The sequence below is a fragment of the Calidris pugnax genome, unplaced genomic scaffold (assembly GCF_001431845.1).
Source record: "Calidris pugnax isolate Ruff unplaced genomic scaffold, ASM143184v1 scaffold220, whole genome shotgun sequence".
Lineage (NCBI taxonomy): Eukaryota > Metazoa > Chordata > Aves > Charadriiformes > Scolopacidae > Calidris > Calidris pugnax.
In genome coordinates this window covers 1,426,824-1,452,085 of record NW_015090963.1, presented here as the reverse complement: position 1 = coordinate 1,452,085, position 25,262 = coordinate 1,426,824, and the positions used below count along the sequence as shown (strand labels likewise).

General features: G+C 41.4%; 1 protein-coding gene across 1 annotated transcript in view; it reads right to left on the bottom strand.

The window, feature by feature from the left end:
• UNC13B (unc-13 homolog B (C. elegans)) overlaps window positions 1-25,262 on the bottom strand; it is a 209,670-nt gene that overhangs the window by 160,196 nt on the left and 24,212 nt on the right. The window contains exons 5-7 of the mRNA XM_014952451.1: window positions 24,627-24,750; window positions 14,759-14,829; window positions 11,623-11,680 (exon numbers count right to left, since the gene is read on the bottom strand). Coding sequence (XP_014807937.1) covers window positions 11,623-11,680; window positions 14,759-14,829; window positions 24,627-24,750 — 253 coding nt within the window. The remainder of the gene's footprint in view (window positions 1-11,622; window positions 11,681-14,758; window positions 14,830-24,626; window positions 24,751-25,262) is intronic.

The following is a 25,262-nucleotide window of genomic DNA, read 5'->3' as shown; positions in this document are numbered from 1 at the left end:
GTATCTCCATGTTAAAATTAAAGGTGACAGCAAACTCATGCTAAAGCTAAACTGCAAGTTGGTAAGAAAGCCAAGTTATCACTTATCAACATCCATGTTGTCACCCCAAGGTCATACTCTGTATGATGGAGCAACAAACTACCACATATAACCCTCAAAGAATCTTGGAAGCATGAACACAACTTACAACTCCAAAAAAAAGCTTCAGAACCAGCATTTTTAGAAGATGGTATGTAAAAAATCCTTTAAAAAGTGAAGTTTATAGGAGTGTTGATGTGTAAGGGCAGCAGGCAACAAACAAATCCTTCATGTGCAGGCAGAGAACAAGCAAGAGCTTTCTGTCCTGGCTACCAGCCTCATCTCTAGCTACCAGCCAGGCACACATTTCAAAGAAGGGAGATAGCTCAAGGGATTCAACAAATCCCTCCCCCTGCCCTCACTAACAAGACTCACAAATTAGAATGGACTAGTTCTTGCTTTTACCTAAAATTGTAAAAAACAGTTCTGAAAGAAAATATCTTTGTCCTCAAGAAGTCACCACCAGACTAGTAAGCAAGTAACGTCCTGTTGAGTAACTTGGCTTCCCAAGGGTTTAGTCCCTATCCATACGTACTACATGTATTTCTATGGGAGAAGAAAAGGTGGGCAGCAGAAAGAAAAATAGTCACAGATGTGAACTACCCCAAGGGAAAATAAATGAAGCAAACCAGAGTTTAAGCCTCTCTCCCTATCTGGGAAATAATGGTGCATCAGAGCTACAAACAGGTGTCTCCTTTCTTGTCAAACCTCTCAGAGGCATACAAAGCAGTTCCTCAGATACACCTCAGTACTCCAGGGTTCTTGGACTCCAATCTCTCACACACACACACCTGTGGTGCTTTGCACAGGCACGGCCATAGCTCAAGTTTAAGTGGCACTTCTATTATCTAGTAGAGCTTCAAAGGTAGGTCATCCTTTTATGACTCCTACAGGAGTAGTTAGACAAAAAAATAATGTAACACGTCTGCTTGTTCTGGTCATTAAACAAAGCAGCTCCAACCAACACGTGGAAAAAATTCAATTATATTTTTTTACCAGGTTGAATTAGAAAGAACCACATACTAAACTGGTACAATGCTCAATATGTGCAGTTTCCATGGAGTATAAAAGGGTTATTCCTCTCCTGCCTACAGGAATAACAGATAAAAACTTCTTCCCTGTTTACACAATTTAACAATTGAGAAAAACTAAAATCCATAGAGTAAAGTATCAACAGACTACCATCCGAAACATGACAAGTGCTTCTTCTCAGGTCCACAGCAGCAAGTGTTACAAGCTACCACTTGGACAATGCAGCTTGGCCAGTCATGCTGGCAAGATGAAGAAGTACCCAGGCGCATACACCACCCAGGTCACCATACGTGGCCTGACCACAGGGCCATCATCTCAGGCTTGTTTTTTACAACACCAAAAATCCACAAATTGCTTAATAATCAGCTTTGACAGAGGCCTGAGTGCTTTTCGGGGGAAAAGATGAGGAGAAAGAGGAACATGCCACCAAGCCAACAAAGCAAACAGAAGTAAAACACATGCACCAAAGAAAGATGAGAAGGAGAGACAACCAGAAGAAAGGGTATGGAAACAAGAGGCATGGAGAACAGTAGTAGAAGTAAGGGACATAAGGAGATTTCTGAGGAAAGAGAGCAAGAAGTTGATGGACTGAGCAGGCACTGAGCTTTAATTTGATGTGATACACAGTTCACGTGAAAGAGAACACAATTTTCTATTAATGTGTAAGCCAAACAATAGCTTACGTGCATCTTACGGCTGAAAATCTCAAGCTACTAACACATGATAGCAAACTCAGCACCTCCTTCCATCAAAAGGTTCCTATCTCAGGTAAACAGCAAGAGGCAAAGGAACCCCACATTTGGGCACTTGCAGCCTGGATTACAATTAAAGATCCAGAAAAACTCTGTAGTGGCACAACGTTATTGCACTCAGACAACCTGCTACTTAGGCCCAAGACTTAATTAACAAATGAATGTACCTGAAACTTCCCCAAGCTGGGGTAGAGATATCAGAAGATAGCAAAAATTTCCAAAACCAGCATACAGATCAGAAAAACTACAGAGGCAATGCAGCTTACCTTTTCCCAAAGATAAAACACAGAGACTGACAGCCTCTGCACAAATTTCAACTCAAACCACTGTAATCCACACAGAGGAAATTAATGGTTCTTCAAGGGAAAATAGCAAGCCTGACCCTTGAAACCATCTCACTCTTCCCAGCCCTTGTCTCCTTGACAGCAAACGGTCCGATGGTTGGCACAACACTACTCACAGTTTCAAACTGCAACAAGGAGAAAACCACCAATGGTAAAAACAAGCCTCAAAGATACAAAGTCTGTCCTCGGAGGAGAAACATTACCACCTTCTGTAGACAAGTGTCCTCAAACTGACAGTGATATCCCTAAGCCAGCTACCTACCTGTCTACCTTACTGCTACCAAGTTCCTTATGAACAGCATGAAAACCCCACAAGCTTTCAAAGGCAGATTAGAGACCACTATTTCCAAGACAAATAGTGGTCAATGCCAAGCAGGGCAGAGTGGAGAGAAGAGCAGCTGCCTTTAGACACCAGCTCCTTACCCTGCAAGGTTTCTTCTCACACTGAGAAGCTGGGTCTTGGCTGACCAGGGTGGGCTACAACTAGAGACTCACTGGGAAGGCAACACTGCAGGAGCAAACAGAAAGAGGTGCAATAACAGAGAGCAAGGGATTTTTCAGCCAGAATCTCAAAACTCCGCTTTTGTTTGTTTTTGCTAACACCCACTTCACTTCAGAGTCTAACATTTTGGATAAAAGATGAATTTATTAAAGATTCAACACATATGCTGCTTCTTTTAAGATTCAGGAGCTAACAGTATATATCTCAGTCCTTCAGCATAATCGCAGAAGACCTGGGCTGACAGTCTTGATATTTTGAAGGTTAATGAAAACAGAATTTCTTTTTAGCCTTTTCAAGTTGTTTTTCTGCTTCATAAAAATAATATGTATAACCTCAATTTGTTAAGTAACAGACCCTTCCACAACACCTTTGGGAACAAATTTAAGCCTATATAAACTTGAACTGAAGACACCAAGAAGTCCAGACAGACACAAAATGGAAAGTTGCAATTCTAAAAACATACACCACCACCACATATTAACACTGGAATAGATGATACAGACAAATCAGACTAGTTACTCTGTGTGCTCTTAAATACCAACAGTGTGTGTCTTGGTTATCACATTATTTTGTATTCATAAGTTTCAGTACTCAAAAAATGAGGTTTTATATAAACCTCCAATTAAGGACTAAGCGATGCCAGCAGCCTGGTGCCTTGGAAGCTACAACATTCTTGTCGTTAACACATTTTATAAAGCACATCTAAGTTCCCACAGTTAGCTGAACATAACATATGCTCGTTCTGTGTCTCAATTATGCAACTATTCAGGGAGGACCTCCTCCTCCTTGCTTCACACTGTCAAGCCTGGATCAGCAGGGACACTGACGAAAAGCTGAATATTCCAAGTTTTTAATCCAGGCTAATTTGATTGCCTGTGTGCCATTTTGTTTTATTTCTATTTACAAGTCTCTCAGAGTGGTTGGGACCTACTATCCCCATCAGAACATTATTGTTTACTGCTGTCCACTGCTTAGAGTCATGTTAATAAGTTATTTAATCCTCCTGCTATATCCCATGTTGAGCGAAGACAGAGATCATCTAAACAGGTTTATAAAAGTAAACTGAGCTCAGGAAATTACACTATATTTGTTGCTGATAAAGTCCGGTTTATAGAATACAAACAGAGATGGGAATGTCCTGTTCAGTACTTTCTTCTAGATTTAGTAAATCTCTTTTTCCCCTGACTAAGACCCTCAACACAGTGCACACAGATCTCAGATTCCATAAAAATGTACATTCTTCTAGCATTCAATGTAGTTGTCAAAACTAACAATGTTGTATTTTAACAAAAAACAAACATTTAATAGCTTTTTAGAACAAAGACAAGTTTCCAGCAAGCAAGATGACCAAGAGGGTGTCATAACAAGTATCACCATTTCCAGTTCAGTTCAGGAACACCACAGATGAGGGTTAAGACCTCTGCTCTAAAGGAGATGAGAAAGCACAGGAGGAAAGCGAGACAGAAGGAGCTGACAGAGACAAGGACAGGCACTAGAGTACAACGTGAGTACTCTTCTCGCTCTCACTACACCCTGTTTTTCACCACAGTTTATCCTAGTCTAGCATTCAGCTTATGCTCAAGTTTTGGAGTGTTTTATTTCACTAAATGAAACAGCACTTCTGGCCACCTTTACTATGGCTAAACAAAACCAGATTGAGAGCTGAGAATTTAGGCAGGGCTTGGATCACCATCAAATCTTCAAGAGTATCCACTAAGTTATTACAAGCTTGTCCAACTCATTAATAACCATAGTAAAAGGAATCGGGCAGAGCGCCACTGAATTTTATCTACCATGGAAAAACTGTCACATTTCTGTCACTGCACTAATACCTAACACAGCTACCTCGTCTTGAAAATTTCTGGGCTACCGAGTCACACAGGCTATTTGGCTAAAAGATGTAAACACAAGAACCAACAAACGTTTTATATGCTCCTCATGAGATACAATTTTGGATTATAGTGGATCACCTAACATTACACACATGCATAAGAGCAAAGAGGAATACAGTGCTCTACAGCAGCTGTGATAAAAGATTTGTTGCCTTCTTTTCTTCTGATTTTCAATCTTGGACTTTCAATACAAGCCTCATTGCTCAAGGACACATAACCATGGCTTGTGTATAAAGTTGAGCAATAATTTTTCTATCAGCTTAAAATCCTTTATCTAATTTTTCAAAAGATTATATTCTACTGTGGTAACAAAATTCAAATTAATTTTCTATTATTGCTATGACATTAAAGGATGACTAATAGTTTCAGTGTCCTTAAAAAAAATCCCCACCACAAAAAAAAAAAAAGCATTCATGAAGAGCACTAAACAAATTATGGAACCTAGAGTGATTAATTGAGCATCTACTTTTTTTGATCACTGCTTATAGAGACATGTTAGTATTAGCAGCATTCAGTATTTCAGGAAGAGCTTTAGGTTTGGGGCTTATTTAAAAGTCAAAGCTTTATTTCCTTGTCAACACCTTTCAGAACACAGCACATACTCTAGGAAAACACCAACAAAGTACATTTAGAGGATCTGCAGGAAAACCACAGATCTGCTGTCCTCTAGAGTTCAGCAGTAAGTCAAACTTTGTTACTGTATAATCTTCTGATATAGCCAGTATTTTTAACTTCCATTAGCCGAGTACTTTTCTTTTGGCATAGCCAGTCCTGAAGTAGCAACTTTATCCAAAAATCGCAGGCAGACATTTTAGAGTAAAACCTTCAATCTGCATTCCTTCGAGTAGACCTGTCATGCCTTCAACCAGCCCAGGCAGCAAGTACTGCAAAGCCACAAGAAAACAAGTCTCTCAGACAGGATTTATCCTAAACAAAAAGGAACAGGAGCTTCCAGTCACCCAGAAGCAGAGAAGCCAAGGCACTTGCTTTCCCAGCCCATCAGCAAACTACCACAGAACAGCTCATACAATGGTTTGACTTGTACAGATGAAAATAATTTTTCCTCTGCCCAGCTTAATTAAAAAACAGTCATTTATATGTCCTGTTTTGAATTACACTTACAATGAACATTTTTTGAGGACTGCTGTAAGGCTTACCACTTGCACTGTGGCCATTACTAGAGAACAACTTCTCAACAACTGCAGCAGGATCTTTAGGGTCACCTGCCCTTGAGAAGGGTAAAATAATCATTGACCTCTTCCTTAACCTTCCCAAACTGGTCTGGTCTAGAGGTGCCATAGGAGCTGCTGAACTCTGCTGTTTCCAAGTGCAGAAGGCGGCTGTCACCAGAAAAAAAAAAAAAAAAAAAGCTAGAAACTAGACGTATAGCACAGATCTCTATGTCAAGGAGGGCAGTATGGCCTCCCAGCAATCGTGGCCAACTATGCTGCCTGCCACGGCACTATTAGAGATTACACATCTCTATAGACAATTAAGAGTTAAGTTTCAGCTCACTTAAAACATTCTGATGCTGCCTTGCCTTGAGAGCCTGGTATAGCAGATCATTTTTTTATATATTGATACCAAAGAGGGGGAAAAAACAAAAAAAAAACCCACAACCCAAAAACTCTTAATAGGATGTCATTTCAGCACATTTGCTGCCATAGGGTCAGTTCACACAGTTGAACACTAGTGGACGGCAGCCAAGATGGCATGGTCAAACGAGTGCACACATAACCTTGGATGGCCATCACTTCACTCCATGAAAACAGGCTGCAAGGCATCTTGTGCCAACCACACTCTTTAAGGAAGAGCTTTGCACAGCTGCCTTGGACCCAGAGCCTGCCCAAATCTGTGTACTTGCTGCCACCGCTTTCTACAAGGACTGTACCACCTGTGCTGTGGAAATCCTAGCAGCAGGGTTTGGTAGCTCCAGTCCTAAAGCACGTTAATGGCACCTTAAAGATGCTGGTATCCCCAGTGCAGCACCCAGAACACAAAATCTATGTGGATGCTTATCAGGGTTTGTTGAGACCTTCACCTGGTGTTTTAGCAGACAAAGCTCCTCACCAGCGCCATGGAAAGTATCATCACCTCAGCATCAGAGAAGGCACAAGCCTTCCTGATCCACCAGTGGAATTTGAAGTCCCAAAAAGAGAACTAATGGGCATCAGGAATGAAGCCTCTCAAAGTCAGTACTTGGTACTTTTGAAAGAGTAGTGAATTTGTAGATGTTAACAGAATTTTGCTTTATGCATTTTCCAGATATAGATTTGTTCAAATACTAGTGGGAAAGAAGGGTCAATACAACAAATTGATCTGCCATCGAATAACATCTGTTCCTTTAATGTGTATAAAACGTTTTGCCAGCTTTTAAGTACTTAAAAGACTGCTTATGAATCTACAACAAAGTTGTAGCATTTTTTTCCTGCATGCATATGCACACAGACTCCAGACAGCATGTAGGGTTCCTTCTTATTCTCCTGGAAGAGATGTCATCTTGCTCCTTTCTCTCTGATCTGCTGGCAGACCAAGCACAGGCTAGCTTTGGTTCTTTTTGCTGGTATAATAGTGTATTGGAAAAATTATTTCTTTCCTTGTTGAACCAACTCACAATCCAGACCCAAGCAACAAATCTGTCCTCTTCTGAAAAAAAAGAAACATGGCAAAACCCACAAAAAAAAAAAAAAAAAAAAAAAAAAAAAAACCCTACCAACCACAGCACAGCCCTGGTAGATGGATTTTACAGAGCAAAAGACATGCAAGACAGAACTATGGAGTGCTGTGGTCTATCAGGGTCTTACTGTGACAAGAACAACACCATGAAGGAAGTGGAAGAAAAAAAAAATATATGCAGAGAAGGGAGGATAAAGCTATCTCAGAAACATTATCAAAGATAAGAGGACAGACAAAACTGGTTGATTCAGTGATGCTTAGGTTATCTTTTCTGAGAATTATACTGAACAAACCTGCTCTCTTCCAGATTTGTAAACTCCCTGACAAAAGGTATAGGGCAGTATTTAGGGTAGCTGATATTAACTAAGACTTCCATTTTTCTTCCACAAGGACAGAGAACACCTTTCTTATTCCTGTTTGCACGTTGTCTGCTCCAAGTCAGAGCGGCATCTGAAGTACTGACAGAGTGACTCACTTATGGATTATAATGGACTTTTATGTTGCCAGAAATGATCTTGAGTATACAAGGAAAATAAATCCATACCTACCACAATAAATAACTTAGAGCTCATTGACTCAATGAATGCCAAAGTAATCAAATTACAGTTTTTTTCAATCTGCTTCATTTAAAGTGAATTTCCAGACAATAAAACTTGCTTTCTTTTTAATTTACATTCAATTTCAGGTTATGGGTAAAAGCCAATATGAGGATGCTGCAGTTATCCAACAATGAAGTACCAGGAAATTAAGAATTATGATTACATTTAATAGAAATGCAAACAAAACTGGATCCATGGGCATTATAATGCTTTGCTTAGTGCTTGGGATCACTGAAAGTCAAATCAATTGGAAGCATGTGATCTTTCTGGGGCAGGAAGCACAGAAGTTGGGAGGTAAAAATGAAATGGCTACGTATGATGAAGGGAGAGACAAGAAGTATCAAAATTAGTAGGGCTTAGCAAAAGCTTCATGTACATGAAGTGACCCACCAGTTTCGTTTAACAATAGGTAGGAAGCCTGAATCCCACATTTCCTCAGAAATCATGGCTCAGACTCTTAAGAACAAAGCAACATGAGGGGGCTAGAAAACAAATCGTATGAGGAGCGGCTGAGGGAGTTGGGACTGTTTAGTATGAGGAAGAGGAGGCTGAGGGGAGACCTTATCACTCTCTACAACTACTTGAAAGGACACTGTAGAGAGGCTGGTGCTGGTCTCTTCTCACAGGTAATTAGTGACAGAACGAGAGGGAACGGCTTCAAGCTCCCCAGGGTAGGTTTAGATTGAACATTAGGAAGGAATTTTTCACGGAAAGAGTGATAGGGCATTGGAACAGGCTGCCCAGGGAGGTGGTGGAGTCACCATCCCTGGCTGTGTTTAAGGGCCGTTTAGATGCAGTGCTAAGGGACATGGTGTAGGGGAGGACTTTGTAGAGTAGGGTAGATGGTGGGACTCGATGATCCCAAGGGTCTCTTCCAACCTAGACAATTCGATGATTCTGTGATTTCAGACTGTGAAAATGGGCCTGAAAGCTCTGTAATCTCTGGAAAAATTAGAGCACCTCATCTGGTCTGAGATTTCCCATGGCATCATGCCAAGGCAGCAGCCCACACATGACCAGAGATGAAAACCCACCCTCACAGATCAGATGTTGGCTTTCAGACACGGTCCAGCTTTCTTCTCTCACACCCTGCTCCATCCTGGAGAAGATGGGAAAATCAACACAAGAAAATGTGGTCTGGGGAAAGGGAACAGACATGTACGGAAAACACAAAAGCAGAACAGGGCAGAAAAAGATTTTTAAGATGTAAGGACATGGACTTCCCCATTTACTGAACCAGACCCTACCTGCTAGAGTAGGATTATCTCTAGCTAGAGCAAAGCAGGCAAAAGAGTCCTCTGCGAGCTGCAAGAGGTCTAAGTTGGACACTAGTGGCATGTGCAGTTATACTGTTATTTCTTGAAATGCAAGCTATACGGTGTGGTTTGCTGCACCAGGTTTTAAGATAACTGTATTTTTTAAGATTTGGGAAGATATTCCATGGGGCAAAACCTACTGATGCTCAGGTTTTTAGCCTAATCTGTTATCCAGCTGATTGTGTCCTGCTCCCAGCAGCAACCACGTCTCATCTACCACATCGTGATGGAAAATTGGATGAGTCTTACAAATGTTCTCAAGGATATTTTTATTATATCTAAAAATATATCTATCAATTATTTACCCACATGGTAAGTAAGAACACTCCGTACTCAACATGTTTTAGGTTAGGGAAGGACACCCACCCTGCTCCTACATAAAAGGGGCTTGGGTCCTGCGTCATATGCAAAGGTCACGTCAACTTTCAATAGAGACACAATCAATGCACCTTCTGGGCTGAATTTTCAAGCTCTGAAGGACTACATTACATTCAGGCAAGCTTACAATTCTTATGCACAGACTGACGCAGGCAGAGTTCATTTTTCAAAAGTAGTTCTAAATTAAATGTCTATTTTATATTTGTCCATGTAGATAATTAGATATTCATAGATGTTGGATACTTGCAGGCAGTAGATAAGCAAAAGTACACGCAGTGCCACAAGCTTTATTGAATTACTAGAAAATTCTTAAATACATTAATCACACAGTGCTATGAAATATTTAACATCAATTCTAATGAGTGTTTTAATCCCATGAATGATTAAATTAATTCTTACGCAATATTAACTGTTCAAACCAGGGGCCCTCAATTAATTATTGCAAAAGGTCACTTTCTTGCAGGCTGTGAACATGCAACACAAAAGGGCGGCTGCAGTTCTACTCTTTACTATGTCCATTTGCAAGTGCTGAGCTGGTCCTCCAAGGAAGAAACCGGCTACAAGAGCCTGAGGCTGCAAAAGCACCATGCTGTGGGAACAGGTGCAACTACTTTCCCCACACTGAAGCATTTCCTCCTAATTTACTCATAAACGTGAAATACTTCTAAGAGTCAATCAAACCAGCCTCTCTCGAACAAAAGCAAAGTCCAGGGCCCATAGATAGCCAGGAGAGTCATTTCAGCAAGTAACACATTCATTTCTTGGACACTTCATATCAGACTGTTTTCTTTAATCTTTTGACATTAGGGGTTCTGCATACTATGCTTGTATGATTTGGTCAAATACTCAGTTTGTCCAACAACATTTCTTATTTGTTGGCTTTACAAATAAACTGTATCCTTCTGACTACTTAAAAAAAAAAAAAAAAAACAACAGAAAAAAAAGCACTTTATTCTTTACATACATTTTTAAAAAAAAAAAAAAAAAAAAGGAGAGGACATTTGGTGTTACCTAGAGTACCACAATGGATTAAAGCTTTGTACAGATTCCAACTACACAACATATTCAGATTTCCTAGGCAATTGTTTAACGTCCGTGTTTTGCTGAAGATAGTTTTAAGATAACATAATAGCAGTATACAGATAAATTAATTCTACTCAAAATAAGTAAACAGTAATTAACATTTCCTAATGTTAACAGTTTTGTAGAGATACTGTAATCAGCCTAATGGATAAACAGCCTGCAAAGTGTAATATGCACATCTTAGAGGATTTGAAGTAGAGGATAAAAGATTTGCTTAAATTATGAGACTTGAATTTTATTAATGTTGTTGCCAAAAGTAGATAAGACATTCATAAGAGACATCACTGAGCTTTCTTCTATTGTACATTAAAAGCAGTGTTTCAGAAATCTAATTTTGCAGACCATCAGATACAGCTAGGTTATTTTTCCATCCATGTTTTCAGAAGCATAAAAAAAAAAATGCAAGATGAGATAAGCAGAAATTAGTAAAAATGTTTTTCATCCATCAACACAGCATTGAAAAGTAATATCAAAGAAATTAGGCATCAACTACAAAAACCTCTGGTGTATTTTAAAAGGCTACCAGCAATACCTGTCTCCATTTATTCTCCTCCTCTTCAAATTTCATTATGAAGTCATAAAAATAATATTCAATACATGTTGTTTAAAGAGAACATAAGCTGACATAGTTGTATGAAAAAACACAGCATTTTCATCCTTGCATTGATATTGCAAGGTCTGAACAATCCAGGTGACTCTGAATGCGTTTTGTGCCCTTACCACACATGAGGACACAAACAGGTTACAGACGTAATGCCTGATTTCACCTTCTAGCATCACAAGCTTCAGACCAACATTTTGAGGGGCACAGTTTCTCATAACTGACAAAGGTTATTGACTTCACAGAGATTTTAGTACTTTTAACAAGAAAAGATTGTTCAGACTAACCATCGTTTGGTAATTAACCACAGAAGGAAATAAAGTACACTGAAAGAGAAAAAATAATGAGAAGAAATAAAGTCTAACTTACAACACTGGGAGGCAGCACTGGGCAATGGTTTCTTCTGGACTTCCTCGTGAAAGGAATACTAAAGGAGGAAGGGGGGAAAAAGGAACACAGACCAATAAGAAAGCAAACGGTAACTTTATGAAACAGATTTAAGAGTATAGCATGCTGCACAAAAGAGAAAACCTCCCCCGTAGTATCGAAGCATTAAGTAGTCTCCTTTATACCCATATTCAAAAACACTCCCAGAAGTCTCCCCTTTTTTTCATGCCAAACCAGATGTTAAAAAGTAAACATCTGGTTCAGATGAGTCTGCTTTACCACAAGCACAGGCTCCATTCTCAACTGTGAGATCTCAACTTAGAGAAAAGATCTGATTCTCTGCCACAATGTCACTGTGACGGGAAGCTCAGAACTAAGTACGAGCCCATTCATATCCAGACACTCAAGCACAGCTTCAACAGTCCCAAAATGATGTGGGCTCACAGGAACACTGCAGTAGGAGACTGAAGTAGTAAGCTAATTAGTGTGCCCGGCAGGACAGTAACACAATGTTTGCCCAGACAACACTTACACAGTCTCCTGTGATCTACTTTACACCCTAAGTGAAGAACTTTTCATCTCATTTAATACTAAATTAGAGGAAATAGAGATATTTCAATTAGCCAGCTCTGACTTTTTACAAAGCTGTTTGTTACAGCATCAAAGCATTCCCTGAGGGAATGCTCATGGTATTATTTTGTTATTCTCCTCTGCCTCCTATTACACAGAGATATGAGAAAATTAGGACAAATGAGCAAAACAATGAGAACAGCTTTTGCTAAGAAAAAAAAGGTTTGGCAAAGAAAGTGGTAACTTTATCAACCTGGTGCTGCAATCTGTGCAAAGCAGGGTGACCGGACAGCCTCTCCTTGGGCCTGGTAAGGATTAATTACATGGAAGGTGACAGCCCGCAGACTTCTGCTATGGTGATTTTCTGATCTGAGCTATTTAAAATGCACAAGTGATCCTGAAAGGTGGTTAGCCTTGTCATCAGCAAACTGCCAACCCACTGAGTTAATCGGGATTGTGAAAACAAGAACTGCTGGATCTCACAGCACTGCCTGGTTGACAACGTGGTGAAAGGAAGTCAGTTGATGAGCAATCTCAGCAGCACAGGACAGCAATGGATTCCGAATTATTACACTCAGAGATACAAAATGGCAATAGTTTGTTCATTTTAAGGCATCAGCCCAATGGTTATTAGCAGCCCCAAAAAGAAAACTAAATAGAGTCTGGAAAGCATCTTCATGACACCAATTGGACTCAAAATTAACCTGTTTCTCAAATACTGCTGTGCAATGTTAGTCTGTTCATCTATAGTGTCAGAGATAGATGAACTGAACGGACAGAAAAGGAGACAAAGCCACAAAGCTGCCATATGCTTAATATTGTGCAGACTAGGACTCTGCAGCCCAAAAGCCACGTAAGAAGGCCAGGTCTGTAAAGCTGAGTGGCACAGAGTGGATGAATGAGTGTCAGTCATTCAATTTCTCCAAATAAACCTGCCCCCATTTGGTTTCACAATATCAGGTTTGTTTGCTCAGAGCAAATAAGGTATTTCTTCAGGCAATGCACAATTAAGGTGCTGAACTCCTTTGCTACAACGTAACTGACCTGGCTGCGTTCAAAAGGCAACTGACATCAAAGAAGAAAAATCCATCAAGTGTTGTTATACACAAAGATACTGTCTCTGGTTCTGGAAGCCCCTGAGCTAGAAGTCACTGCAAATTAGGGGAATATGCAAGGAAGATATCACCCCCACTCAGGGTCGTTGTCAGACAAGATGAACCTTGGGTCAGGACCCACAGAGGTGTTCTTACATTTTTTTCATTCTCTCACTGGTGACAGGGAACACTCATAATAAATTCGAGATTTTTAGGTCACAAATCGAGAGATGTGATTTTGTTACTAGTATTTGATAAAAGCATGCACTTTGCATGCAGATGGGTGGCAGTCCAGAGCAAGGGCTGTCTCACAAAGCTGAGCACACCTTTCAGCCAGCAATAGTTCAGTGGAGCACTAGAGGGCACCTACACTTCACCAAAGTACCTGGCACCCGCTGCAGCTACAGCCCACAGGAGCAGGGAGGCACCAAGGCAGTGTCACTCACAGGCCAAAGCAAAGATTGAGCTTGTCATTCAACTCCAAGAGGTTCTCAAACTTCTAGGAAGGCAGGAGAGGTTGCCCTCAAGCAGTTCTGTTTTTATACGCACCAATGTTGGTGCATCCTAAGTCAAAAAGAACACCCATCCTATTTTTCTCTATTTACACCATAAACCAAGTGATTCACATAAGGGGTAGAGATGAAGGATCCCAGAACAAAAACCTCTTAGAGTCACTAGCAGAACATTCTGTAAGTTATCTTGCTTGGGAAAGAGACCTATTAAGAGCTTTATAGCAAGCACCATTTTCCTACTCAATGATGCTGGCATCAACCCATGAGATGTTCTGTTTTCTTTTAAAATGTTAAACTTCTGACACAGGTACTAATAAGTCAGATCTTATTTTCCAAACAGTATGAACTGTAAAGAAACATTTTAATCATATAACAGTCTCTCTTTAAAAAATAAATAAATAAAATAAAATTGTAACTTTTAGTTTATAGCTGTTTAGCCAAGTACATACTACAAAAAACAGGAAACCAAAGCAGTCGCTAGCAGGTACTATAACAGAAGATTCATATAAACTGAGCCATTAACAACTAGATTAGGACAAAAGCTATCAGTTCCCACAACCCTCAGTTTCAAGAAAGATTCAGTATCTTTCTTTGTCTTCTTCCCAGAAGCAGCTATCTGCATAATGTGTCCTTTTTCACTTGATTTTACAAACGAAGAGAACCTACCACAGCTTGTCAAAAATGGTTTCCCTTTCTTGTGAGGTAAAGCATGGTATTACCTTTCCCTCTGAGTGCATGCACATCAACAAAACAGTTCTCACTATTCAAGCACTTCCAGTATGTTCCTCTCCCTAACACTAACAGTACACTTGAGGAAACAGCTCATGGAAGACTTGTAAATGATGAACATATAGTAGTTGTCTTAATCACAGGGGTCCAATAGAAAGAATAAAAATTGCATGGTATTCAGGACTACATTCACCTTTCAGTTTAAACATTTACCTCATCATCTCCCAGTGAATTTATTTGTTCTAATTTTCTGGTCCAGTATCTGGCCTCTTCTTCAGGGATATCTGTGGCAAAAGAATAATTCACATCATCTTATTAACCACACAAATCTGCATTTATCACCAGTAGCATTAAAACAAGGAGGGTATTCTGAGATCACACCACCAGAAAAAAAAAACACACTTAATTTTGAAGTAATAGGACTGTCTTATGTCAGCACTCAGATGGAAAATAAACATTGTAAATAGTAGCACAGTCCAAGGGCTTACATTGTGTTCTTGTTTAAAGCAGATTAACCAAAATGCACACCAAACAAAGGTAGGAAAGAGTAAGACAGGCTGGTTCAGATTTAATTTACGTATTAGCTTTATGAAGAGCCATTACACAATGATATTAATAAACTTGCTTGATAACACATAGCAAGTTCAAGAGCCTCTTCTGGAGGCTTTTATAACCTCAAAAGGGTAGGGCTCCTTTTGAATACCACATCTTTTCTTACGTACCCAGTACGACACAAATTAAGTACCAAAAAAGAAATAGCCTCTTGTTTTCCTTTGCAGGCAATAAGCCAAATCTTTTGAGGTAATGAACAGTGTTATAAGCAGTCATATTCACATGAAAGCATGCTCCTATTTTTACACCACACTGCAACTTCATTGTGAAATGAATCACAACAACCCTTTTACCTTCTGGAAGATTTACCAAGTTGATGACTGACAGCAAGTAGCAAGCATTATCACCTTTATTTTGGTAACTATTTTCTATTTCACACTTTGAAGTAATATAGTGTCCTAATGGTTTGAAGGGAGCACAGACTTCTGCCACTCAAAATTTCATCTCTCAAAGTGCACCCTTGGAGGTGCGGATGAACCACTGTGGAAAGCTTAAGTCAAGGCAAGTGAGGTACAAACTATGCTCAAGGAATAGAGCAAGAGGTGCACAGCACCCACTGAAAGAAAAAGCATCAACTAGGCTCCAAACCCAGGAAAATTAGCTAATGTATTTAGGGATGAGGGGCTGTAAAATCACTGGAAGGAGAGGAAAAAAAGCCAAAATGTTGTTCAGGTGTTTTGGGTTTTTTTTAAGTCACTCAACATCCCCCCGACTGTAGGGTTGTTGGTTGTTCCTCCCTCCAGAAAGGGGTAATGACTTCTGAAATTTGGCTGTTCATGACCTGAAACTGCACCAATGCAGAAACATCAGAGCTTACACAGGAAGGAAGCAGGAGGACTGCTCCTACTAGGCACCACCAACCCTGCAAGCCTCACCATCCCAAACACTGACAGACAAGGCTGAGTATAATACCAGTTCAGCAAGTTTTCCGATCGCTTGTAACCCTTTACACTCTGAGATGCCTCATTAGGAGCCAACATGTTTACACCTAACAAGTTTGTTTCCCTGCAATGAACTGTACCCCAGTGACTTGCTAAACTATGTGTTGGCAAGAATAGGAGATGTAGGCTGGGATGGTCTCCTGATGAAAAGGTGGTTCTAGAAGTTACATTCATTCTCATTCCTGAGAGAAACGAGAACAAGACCTATTGGCAGGTGAGCATTCCACTGGGACCTACAATGCTTTCAGAAAGGATCATACTTATACTTAAAGGGGTTATCTGTCCTATGTGTGTTGTCTCAGCCACACAAACCATCATCTTCTGAAGCCAGTCACCCCAAAACATCTCAAGATAACAGTGACCAGTGTAGAAGAACACAAGCTGCTTTCAATAAGAACAAGGAACATGACAGATCTAGCGGAATTTGGAGTTTCAGAAGTAGGTATTTCCTTGGGTGACAAATGGATGTCTACACAGAAACACCACTGTATTCTTATGTAACTGTTCTCATCCAGACAAGGGGGATAAAACAGGCCTCACTTAAGAAAGGTTTAGGGAACTGAAAACTTAGTACCTGGCCATAATAAACATGCATTAAGTAGAAAAAAGACAACCTTGAAGGGAGACCAGCAAAGCAATTTTTTTCAACCATAAAAAAAGCAATGTACTGTACATCAGAGCAACTGGCTCTGTGTGTTATAGAATCATAGAATTGCCCAGGCTGGAAGGGACCTCCAAGGGTCATCTAGTCCGACCCCCCTGCAGTCAGCAGGGACACCCCCAACTAGACCAGGTTGCCCAGGGCCTCGTCGAGCCTCTCCTTGAATATATCCAGGGCTGGGGCCTCAACCACCTCCCTGGGCAACCTGTTCCAGTGCTCCACCACCCGCACAGTAAAGAACTTTCTCCTAATCTCTAATCTAAATCTGCTCCCCTACAGCTTAAAGCCATGTGTTGTTACATGCTATTAAGGTAAGAGAAACATGAAAGAGTCTTCCACAATTACAGGAATTGTAGAAAAACATACATGCTTTTGATCATCAAGGCTGTGGATCTCAGCTGCACAGATTTATTAGATGAGTTCTGCATAAATTAGCGACAGCGTTCAAAGGAAATCTGGACAGAATTGATTTAGAAAGAGGATATCAATTAACTGAAGGGCTATCAGCACACAACCTGATGAGATTTAGGAGGACAAACTCCAACAAAGACCAGAAGCAACTCAAACATTAAAGCAAACCCTGTGAAATTTTGTCTTTGAAAGTCATCACACCTATAAAAGATGAAGAAAAACTCATGAGCTGAGGACTAAAGGTCAGCGTCAAAACAACTCAACTCTGGAGCCTGAAATCAAGATCAGAGAGATCTAGGAGGGATGAAGCAATGGATTACCATCAACACTTCAGGAACTGCAGTCGTCTCAGGGGAGGCTTCAATGTTTTCCCATTGGTTCAGCAGCATGCCCAGGCATTAAGGAGCACGATGTGCCTCTTGGATTTGTTGTTCCTGTCTTGTATCCAAGGTGCCCATTTCATAAATGAAGCTATCAGAGCTATCAGATTTTTAGCACAGGATCACTGTTGTTCTATTGAAACAGCTTCTTACATCAGTGAGAGATAAAAATCTGCTACTATCTTAGATAACGGCTACTTTAAGGACATCTTCTTAATCTTAGAGAAACTCTTGTCATTAATACTAACAGCAGTACAGCTACTGCACAGCAAACTTTAAACATTAAGCCACTGGCCTATGAACTTGAGTCAACTTACCTGCTCAGAAGAATCAATCCTCAATGAGACAGAATTCTTGATTTTCTAAGGAAGCATTTTATAACTATTTTTTTGTTTCACCACCTATTTGTGTCTCGCCTAAGCTGTTTTGTTGAAGCTGGTTTTTTGGAGTGCAGAGAATGGAAATCTCTAGCGCAGAGATCACAGCTTGACTGCTTGCAAGGCCACGTCAACTGGCTAGCTCCTACACCACTGCTCAGCTTTGATTACAAGACCAAGGTACTCCGCTACATTATCCTTTGCTTACAAGATAAGAAGCTGAACTAGTCCAAACAGAGGCCACCTGATGCCAGCTCAGGACTCTACTGACATCATGCTTGGTAAACAAGAGGAGCAAGGCCATATGTCAGGGAAACAAAACTGCTGAACGAGAACAGAAAGGAGATGGGAAGATCAGATCATTAGCTTTTGGGGCTTCTTAATTTGATACCAGCATGGAAAGGTTGCAGGCTTTACTGTCCTTGCTCCTACTGCCATCATCTTCAGCTTTAAGCTGAAACTCCCTTCTTCTCTGGGCTCCTGGTGTCAGGGAGCAGTGAGGTCTGATTGCTCCCAAAGGGAGGGGAGGGAGATCTCATGGCTATCGGGGCAGCCGACTTGCCAGCCTACAGTGCCTGAGCAAGGGGAGCAGAGCAAGCCCAGAGACCACGGCCAGGTTCAACCAGGAACCCAGATCAGCAGGCAGGTCCGCAGTGACAAGGCAGGCATGAGGTCAAGCCTGGAAGTCAGTCCACATCCGGACCTGCATCTATGGGGTCCGTGAGCAGGTACAGACATGGCTGTGGCTGAGGTAGGGGATCAGTAACTCCCACAGCATCACTCAGGAGTGAAGGCTCAGAGCTGAGCTGAAGCGGGACTCCTGGGCCCACGAGCAGGGGATGTGGGTGGGGGTCACGGGTGACACTGCTCAGGGACCTGCCAGCTGGATACACTGCACCACCATAGAAGTGGGGACACTGCAATATGGAGACTTGATCAGACTGAGGAAGGAATCAGAGGACAATTTGCTGCATCTATCCAGACCACAACACTCACAGTTAGGACCCCCTCAGGTATCTAAACGTGAGAGTATTTCCACTTAGAGATCTCTAGCTTGTCAATAGCCAGAAGCTTCAGCCCTGAAGTTTTTCTCCACATCAGGCTTGGTGGTCCTTGCTCTACATCTTGCACATCACCTTGTGCCACCTGGGTTTTTCCCAGGTAGCAAGTCTTCGGCTGGGGCATACCCCAAGTACGCACAACTAAGAACAAGTGCTGGACATAAGACAGATAACTGCCCTCCCCCTACTTTCCTACAAGCCTTCATCTGTCTTCCTCTCTTCCCAGCTCCAATTTGTTCCCTTTCCAGAGGTATGGGAATCTTCACTAGTTCTTACTGAAATAACTTTGCAGAGCTGAGCATTTCTTGTCTTGCAAACTTTACAGAAATAAAAGAAGAAAGCACATTTACTCCACCTGATGGCTGGATGTGGATCAGCATGGTCCCAGTCTGGGAGTGGGGAGAATACTAAAAGCATTTTCACTCCAATTATCTACTAGAAACAGTCTGGCACAGATACAAACTGCTATAGTTTGGAAGCCAAAAGCATTTTTGAGTAGTCCATCCTGTGACAGACCTGCACATAGCCACTGTACTTCTAAAAAAGGGAAGAGAGAGTAAAATTGCTTTTAAACAGCACGATTTTACACTTGAAAAGCAGCATCTTGGAAAATCTGTGCCAGCACACACTTACTACATCAAGACAACAATAGCAAGACTGTCTTCTCCCTACCAGCAAATTTTCTAAACCAACCAAGAAGAAAAACTGTCTCCTTTCCTTGATATGTTTGTCTTGTTCCTGAGAAGAAATAGATAGGATCAATGGAGAAAGCTCCTCCAGCCTGTCTTCACTAACAACCACTTCCTCCCATCAAGAAGGCAGTTTATTGCCATTTTTAAAAGACTACCAACCATAAAAATGCTTTGCACCCTAGGGGTTAATACCAACTCTCACTAACACTTCACATTTCAAATGCTCACGCTTTGCTGCACTTCCATAGAAGAGGATTTTTCAGTCATTCTGTTTCTGCGAGATTGAACATTCAAGAACATAGGGCTGGCAGAGAACATTAGCTGACAGTCTGGTCCCCAGCACCACAGTCCATCACACGCAGATGCTCACTGCAGAAGGGCCCACAGGTCTGCTCTGCCCCCTGTACCCCATAAACTAACATCACACTAACAACACCACTGAACACAGAACAGGCTCACTGCAGAAGGGCCCACAGGTCTGCTCTACCCCCAGAGATAAACTAACATCACACTAACAACACTACTGAACACAGAACAGAAGCCACCTCTGGAACACACAATGGGACACATACAGGATAGCTCAAGGCTACCACAGATGTTTTTTTGTCCCATTAGAAAACTGGACAATGGGACACATACAGGATAGCTCAAGGCCACCACGGATGTTTTTTGTCCCGTTAGAAATCTGAGCAATAACAAAGTTTAACTCCTGGATAACCTCAGGAAAGGTTACTTTCTATCCCCAGGAGCAGAGAGAACTCTTACCAGCCTCTGTTAGGAAATAGTCCAAGCCTGATGAACACTAAAACCAACTTTGTATGAAATAGGAAAAAAAAAACCAAATAAAACACCACCCTCTAAGTTGCTTTCATCATGGACTACCACTAGCAGCATCAGCACTTTCTGCATGTATTTCAGCTTTAGCTGTTGCCAGTCTCCAGAGTACCAGGAGAAGGCATACTAGGGAGGAAGAATCCTGAACACATCAGGTGGAAGTAGCAGCAGCGAATTAATCCGGGATAAATATAGTGCAAACAACAAACCAGTTTCTAAACCTCTTTGCATATACAATCATGTTTTACACTGAGGGCTTCAGCTTCTCTGGTTTTCAAAGTCATTTGTTCTCTCTTACCCAGGAGCAGAGAGAACTCTTACCAGCCTCTGTTAGGAAATAGTCCAAGCCTGATGAACACTAAAACCAACTTTGTATGAAATAGGAAAAAAAAAACCAAATAAAACACCACCCTCTAAGTTGCTTTCATCATGGACTACCACTAGCAGCATCAGCACTTTCTGCATGTATTTCAGCTTTAGCTGTTGCCAGTCTCCAGAGTACCAGGAGAAGGCATACTAGGGAGGAAGAATCCTGAACACATCAGGTGGAAGTAGCAGCAGCGAATTAATCCGGGATAAATATAGTGCAAACAACAAACCAGTTTCTAAACCTCTTTGCATATACAATCATGTTTTACACTGAGGGCTTCAGCTTCTCTGGTTTTCAAAGTCATTTATTCTCTCTTACAACTGTTTAAAGACTTCTCAAGCTCCACCCTAAACACAATGAAACATTTAAAATACACAGACTGCGTAACCTGGGATACTGCATCCGTGTGCATCATCTAGCCTAAAGGAAACAGAGCAGCCAGAAGTGACAGAAGAAGCACAGAAGCACAGCAAAACAGAAGCACACACTATTTTGTTAAAGCTGCTATCCCAGACAGCTGTATTTTACCAGACTTGGAAAGCAGCACAAGCTGTACATGTGCACACACACCGCTCCAGTTCTCATGTATCTACAATAGCGAGGAAATCTTCACCTGGGAAACAAAATGTGATACACAATGTTCCAGAGTGTCACTGCAAACACGCTGTTATTATAACGTTACCTCTACAGCAACAGAGCTGCTGACTTGAGAACTGCCACAGCAGATCCACCCGTGATCCATTTAGTTCTCTGTGCCGGCTTAAAGCAGAAGTTCCCAGCTCATACAACAACGCATTCTTAACATGTGGAGCGCTAAGAGTCCACACTGCCACCCTCCACTCAAAGGAAAACTGACCTGAAAATCCATCAGGAGAGATGCAGAGGCAGTGCAGTCCTACCTCCATGCATCACTCCAACTCTCACAGCACTGCAAGGACAGACAGACAGGGCCTATTCCACCTTGCAGGGTCTTTCTCTATCCTAGAGGTGATGGCAGGAGATGTTCAGTCAGGGTGTGTAGGGCAGCACAGCTGGAGAAGGTGATATGGATAGATGCTATCTTACAGAGGATATCCCGCACTCTTGGTGCCTACTGCTTTTCAACTTGCTTCTGACCTCACCACAGCAGACTGAAAATGGAGAAGATCCAAGAAAAACTGCAGCACTCTTCAGTGAAGAGCAGCAGAAGCCCCAAAAGAGCCGCACTCTTGGTGCCTACTGCTTTTCAACTTGCTTCTGACCTCACCACAGCAGACTGAAAATGGAGAAGATCCAAGAAAAACTGCAGCACTCTTCAGTGAAGAGCAGCAGAAGCCCCGAAAGAGCTAAATAAATGATGCACCCATGTTTTCCTGGACATTGTGAAACACTGGAGAGGCAGACAACTCTTTACATTCTGAAATGAAAGCCCTCCAACACAACAGTGTGGAGTTCCTGTTATTTCAGTATTTGGCGTGGTAAGCAAAGGAGTAAGTAATAGATGTGCTTTAAATGATCGATTGTGTTAGAAAGAGAAGAGTCAAAAAAAGCATTTTATTTACTTAATGTTTTCAGTTTTCTGCATGAAATCCTACTTCTCAGAATTTCATGTTCCACAGAACATCACATGTTTTAAAATGGTAGTTTAAAAACTCCAAAACAAACAAACAAGAAAAAACTGTCCTGTGTTTTGAATATAGTAGTAGAGAGAAAACACACTACTACCTGAAATATTTTTTATTTTTTAAATTCAGGTGCTCTAACACATAATGGTTTACAGGGAGTCTGTTCTCCTGTACTTTTGAAAAAAAAAAAAAAATCACATAATGCAATGTAGTTCAAAACATGAATTGCAGAGGAAAGCAATTTCACTTTTGGACACTCTGAATACACGGGGAGAGATCAGAACTTCATTTTCTTTTAAAGCAGAGACAGTTTAAATCAACTAAGTCAGAACAAACATAGGTGAGAAGGTAGCACCTACAAGCCTTGCCTTCAGCTAGGTGTACTGTGTTGTCTGCTTCCCAGAAGCCTAAAACACTTGCCTCAAAGCGCCAATGCTTCACCCCACAAGGAAGTCAAGTGAGTGCTGTTCTTCTTACATAACAGGCAATTTCAGTAATAAACTTCCCACTGACAGGGTGACAGCAGCAGTGAATCACCAGGACGTTTGCAAGAGGAAGAGGGATGGCTCCAGCCCAACATTAGACAGCTTAGTTGTCAAGACAGCGGAGATATCAGATACCTTTTCCCCCTCACACACTGGACTGTAGTTAAAGAGCAGTGCCCATTACATCTATAAAGCACCGCGCTCACCCTGAATTGCACCATCCAGCAGACTGTGCACTCAAAATAGTACACTCAGAGAACAAGATACAATTTGTATTGATTGTAGTGCTGCAGGGCCAAACCCTGCATCCTCCCTTGCACCCAGAAGGGGGGTACGAGACTAAGAGATGACCTAACTTTTTTCCACAACAGATGGCCAACCCTGACAGTTGCTGGCCAAATGCCAACCAGGTGCACAAATGCTCCACCAGTGCTTCAAGCATGATATAAATTGCTCACACGGCCAGGGCGCTTGGCAGCAAAAAACAAGCAACAGGCAGAGGGGGAGACATGAGCCTTGCAATGACAGACAACTTCGAAACACTTCAGTGCCCAATGCAGAAAAAAAAAAATACCTCAAGCCCTAAAAGTATCAGCTCTGTTTTCACTGAATTTCAGAGTTGGAAGGGACCATAGAGATCATCTAGTCCAACTCCCCTGCTGAAGCAGGATTGCCTAGAGCTTGTCAGAGCACGTTACTCAGGACTGCATCCAGGCGGGTCTTGAAAATCTCCAAAGAAGGGGACTCCACAACCTCCCTGGGCAGCCTGTCCCAGGGCTCTGTCACCCTCACTGTGTAGACTTTTTTTCTCATATTTGAGTGGAACCTCTTATGTTCCAATTTGTGCCTGTTGTCCCTTGTCCTCTCACTGGGAACCACTGCAACGAGTCTGGCTCCCTCCTCCTTCAACCCTCCCCCTTCAACCCTGTTCTTGGTCCAAAGAGTCAGATAAGAGCTAGAAAGAGAAGCTATGTAAATCTTGGATGTATTGAGGCCTTACTTTTGGGGGTTGTTTATTTGTTTAGGGTTATTTTTTCTTTCTTTGTTTTGAAAGTAAAATAACATTTTTAAGAAAAATAAATCACACACTATTTTACTTTAGATAGGTTTGCTCCAGTCAGCTGCTTTTCCACTTTCTGTACTTTTCAACCACAAGTAATTGCCAGAAAAGCAGTTCTTATAACACCAAGTTATTTATATACTCTGCTAATGACAATGTTCAGGAGCACTGAGCATTAATGTTTCACTAAGTGAACTGCACACTTCTAACAGGGTTTAAATGCACCTACGACAGAACAGCTCTAACAACGCACTTGGCCTCTTCTAGAGCCAAATTTGTCTAGATACAAAGAACTGAATGTACCCTGCTCAGGAACAAAATGTCTGACTGCACAATCCTGAAACAGTATTAACAGTTTCTTAAACTGCTGCTAGTCTAAACATTCCAGCACTTAGACTCCTTCAAATCTTCCCTATTTACTCTGATCTTGTTAGAAAGAAGCCATACAAGAAACGAACACCAGCAATCTGACCTGCACTGAACTATTTTGGCTGAACTATGAATGCGCACAACTTGATTATAAAACTGGGGTTGCTCCCAAACACTGTCTCTCCACTGTCAGCACACTGGGCAAGTTACTGAAATGCACTCACCAAATGGTAATTCAAATCTTGTGTCCAGCAAAATTTTATGAGGAGTTGGGTTTTTGGTTCCACAGATTTCATCATGTTTCATTACAACTTCTGCCTCCAGCGTAGACCACTCCCCAGGACCTTCCTGTGAATCACAAGCCACAAGTTTAAAGTCTGGCAGGTCCTCATGCAGTTGAGTCTCACACATTTGCAAAGAAAGACTCCAGGAAGAGCCTTACAGCATTTTCAAAGCCTGGTACCTGATTTTAACATCAAATTACATCCATTCAGCACATGCTGGCAGCTTTTCTTCCAAATCTCAAAGGTCTTTACCAAGACAAACAGAAAACAACCTCTTAGCAGAACTACTGCCTTCTCAGTGGAACTGCAAAGGCAAGTCCTCAAGGCAGGCACCGACAGCCAGAGGAGCTAGACCTTATGGCCACACTGCTAGGCATCCCTACTCTTTTGCTTTTATGGAAAATATAATCTCTCTCCCCCTGCTCGAATTCAATAATCTTTTAAATAAACGTCCTGAAATTTGACATAAAATAACAAACATGTCCTGCTTAGCTCCAAGAACCACCAAATTCAGTAGTTAGGGCAGTTACAGATATTGTCACGTCCCATTTCCCGTATTTTTCAACTCATATTAGC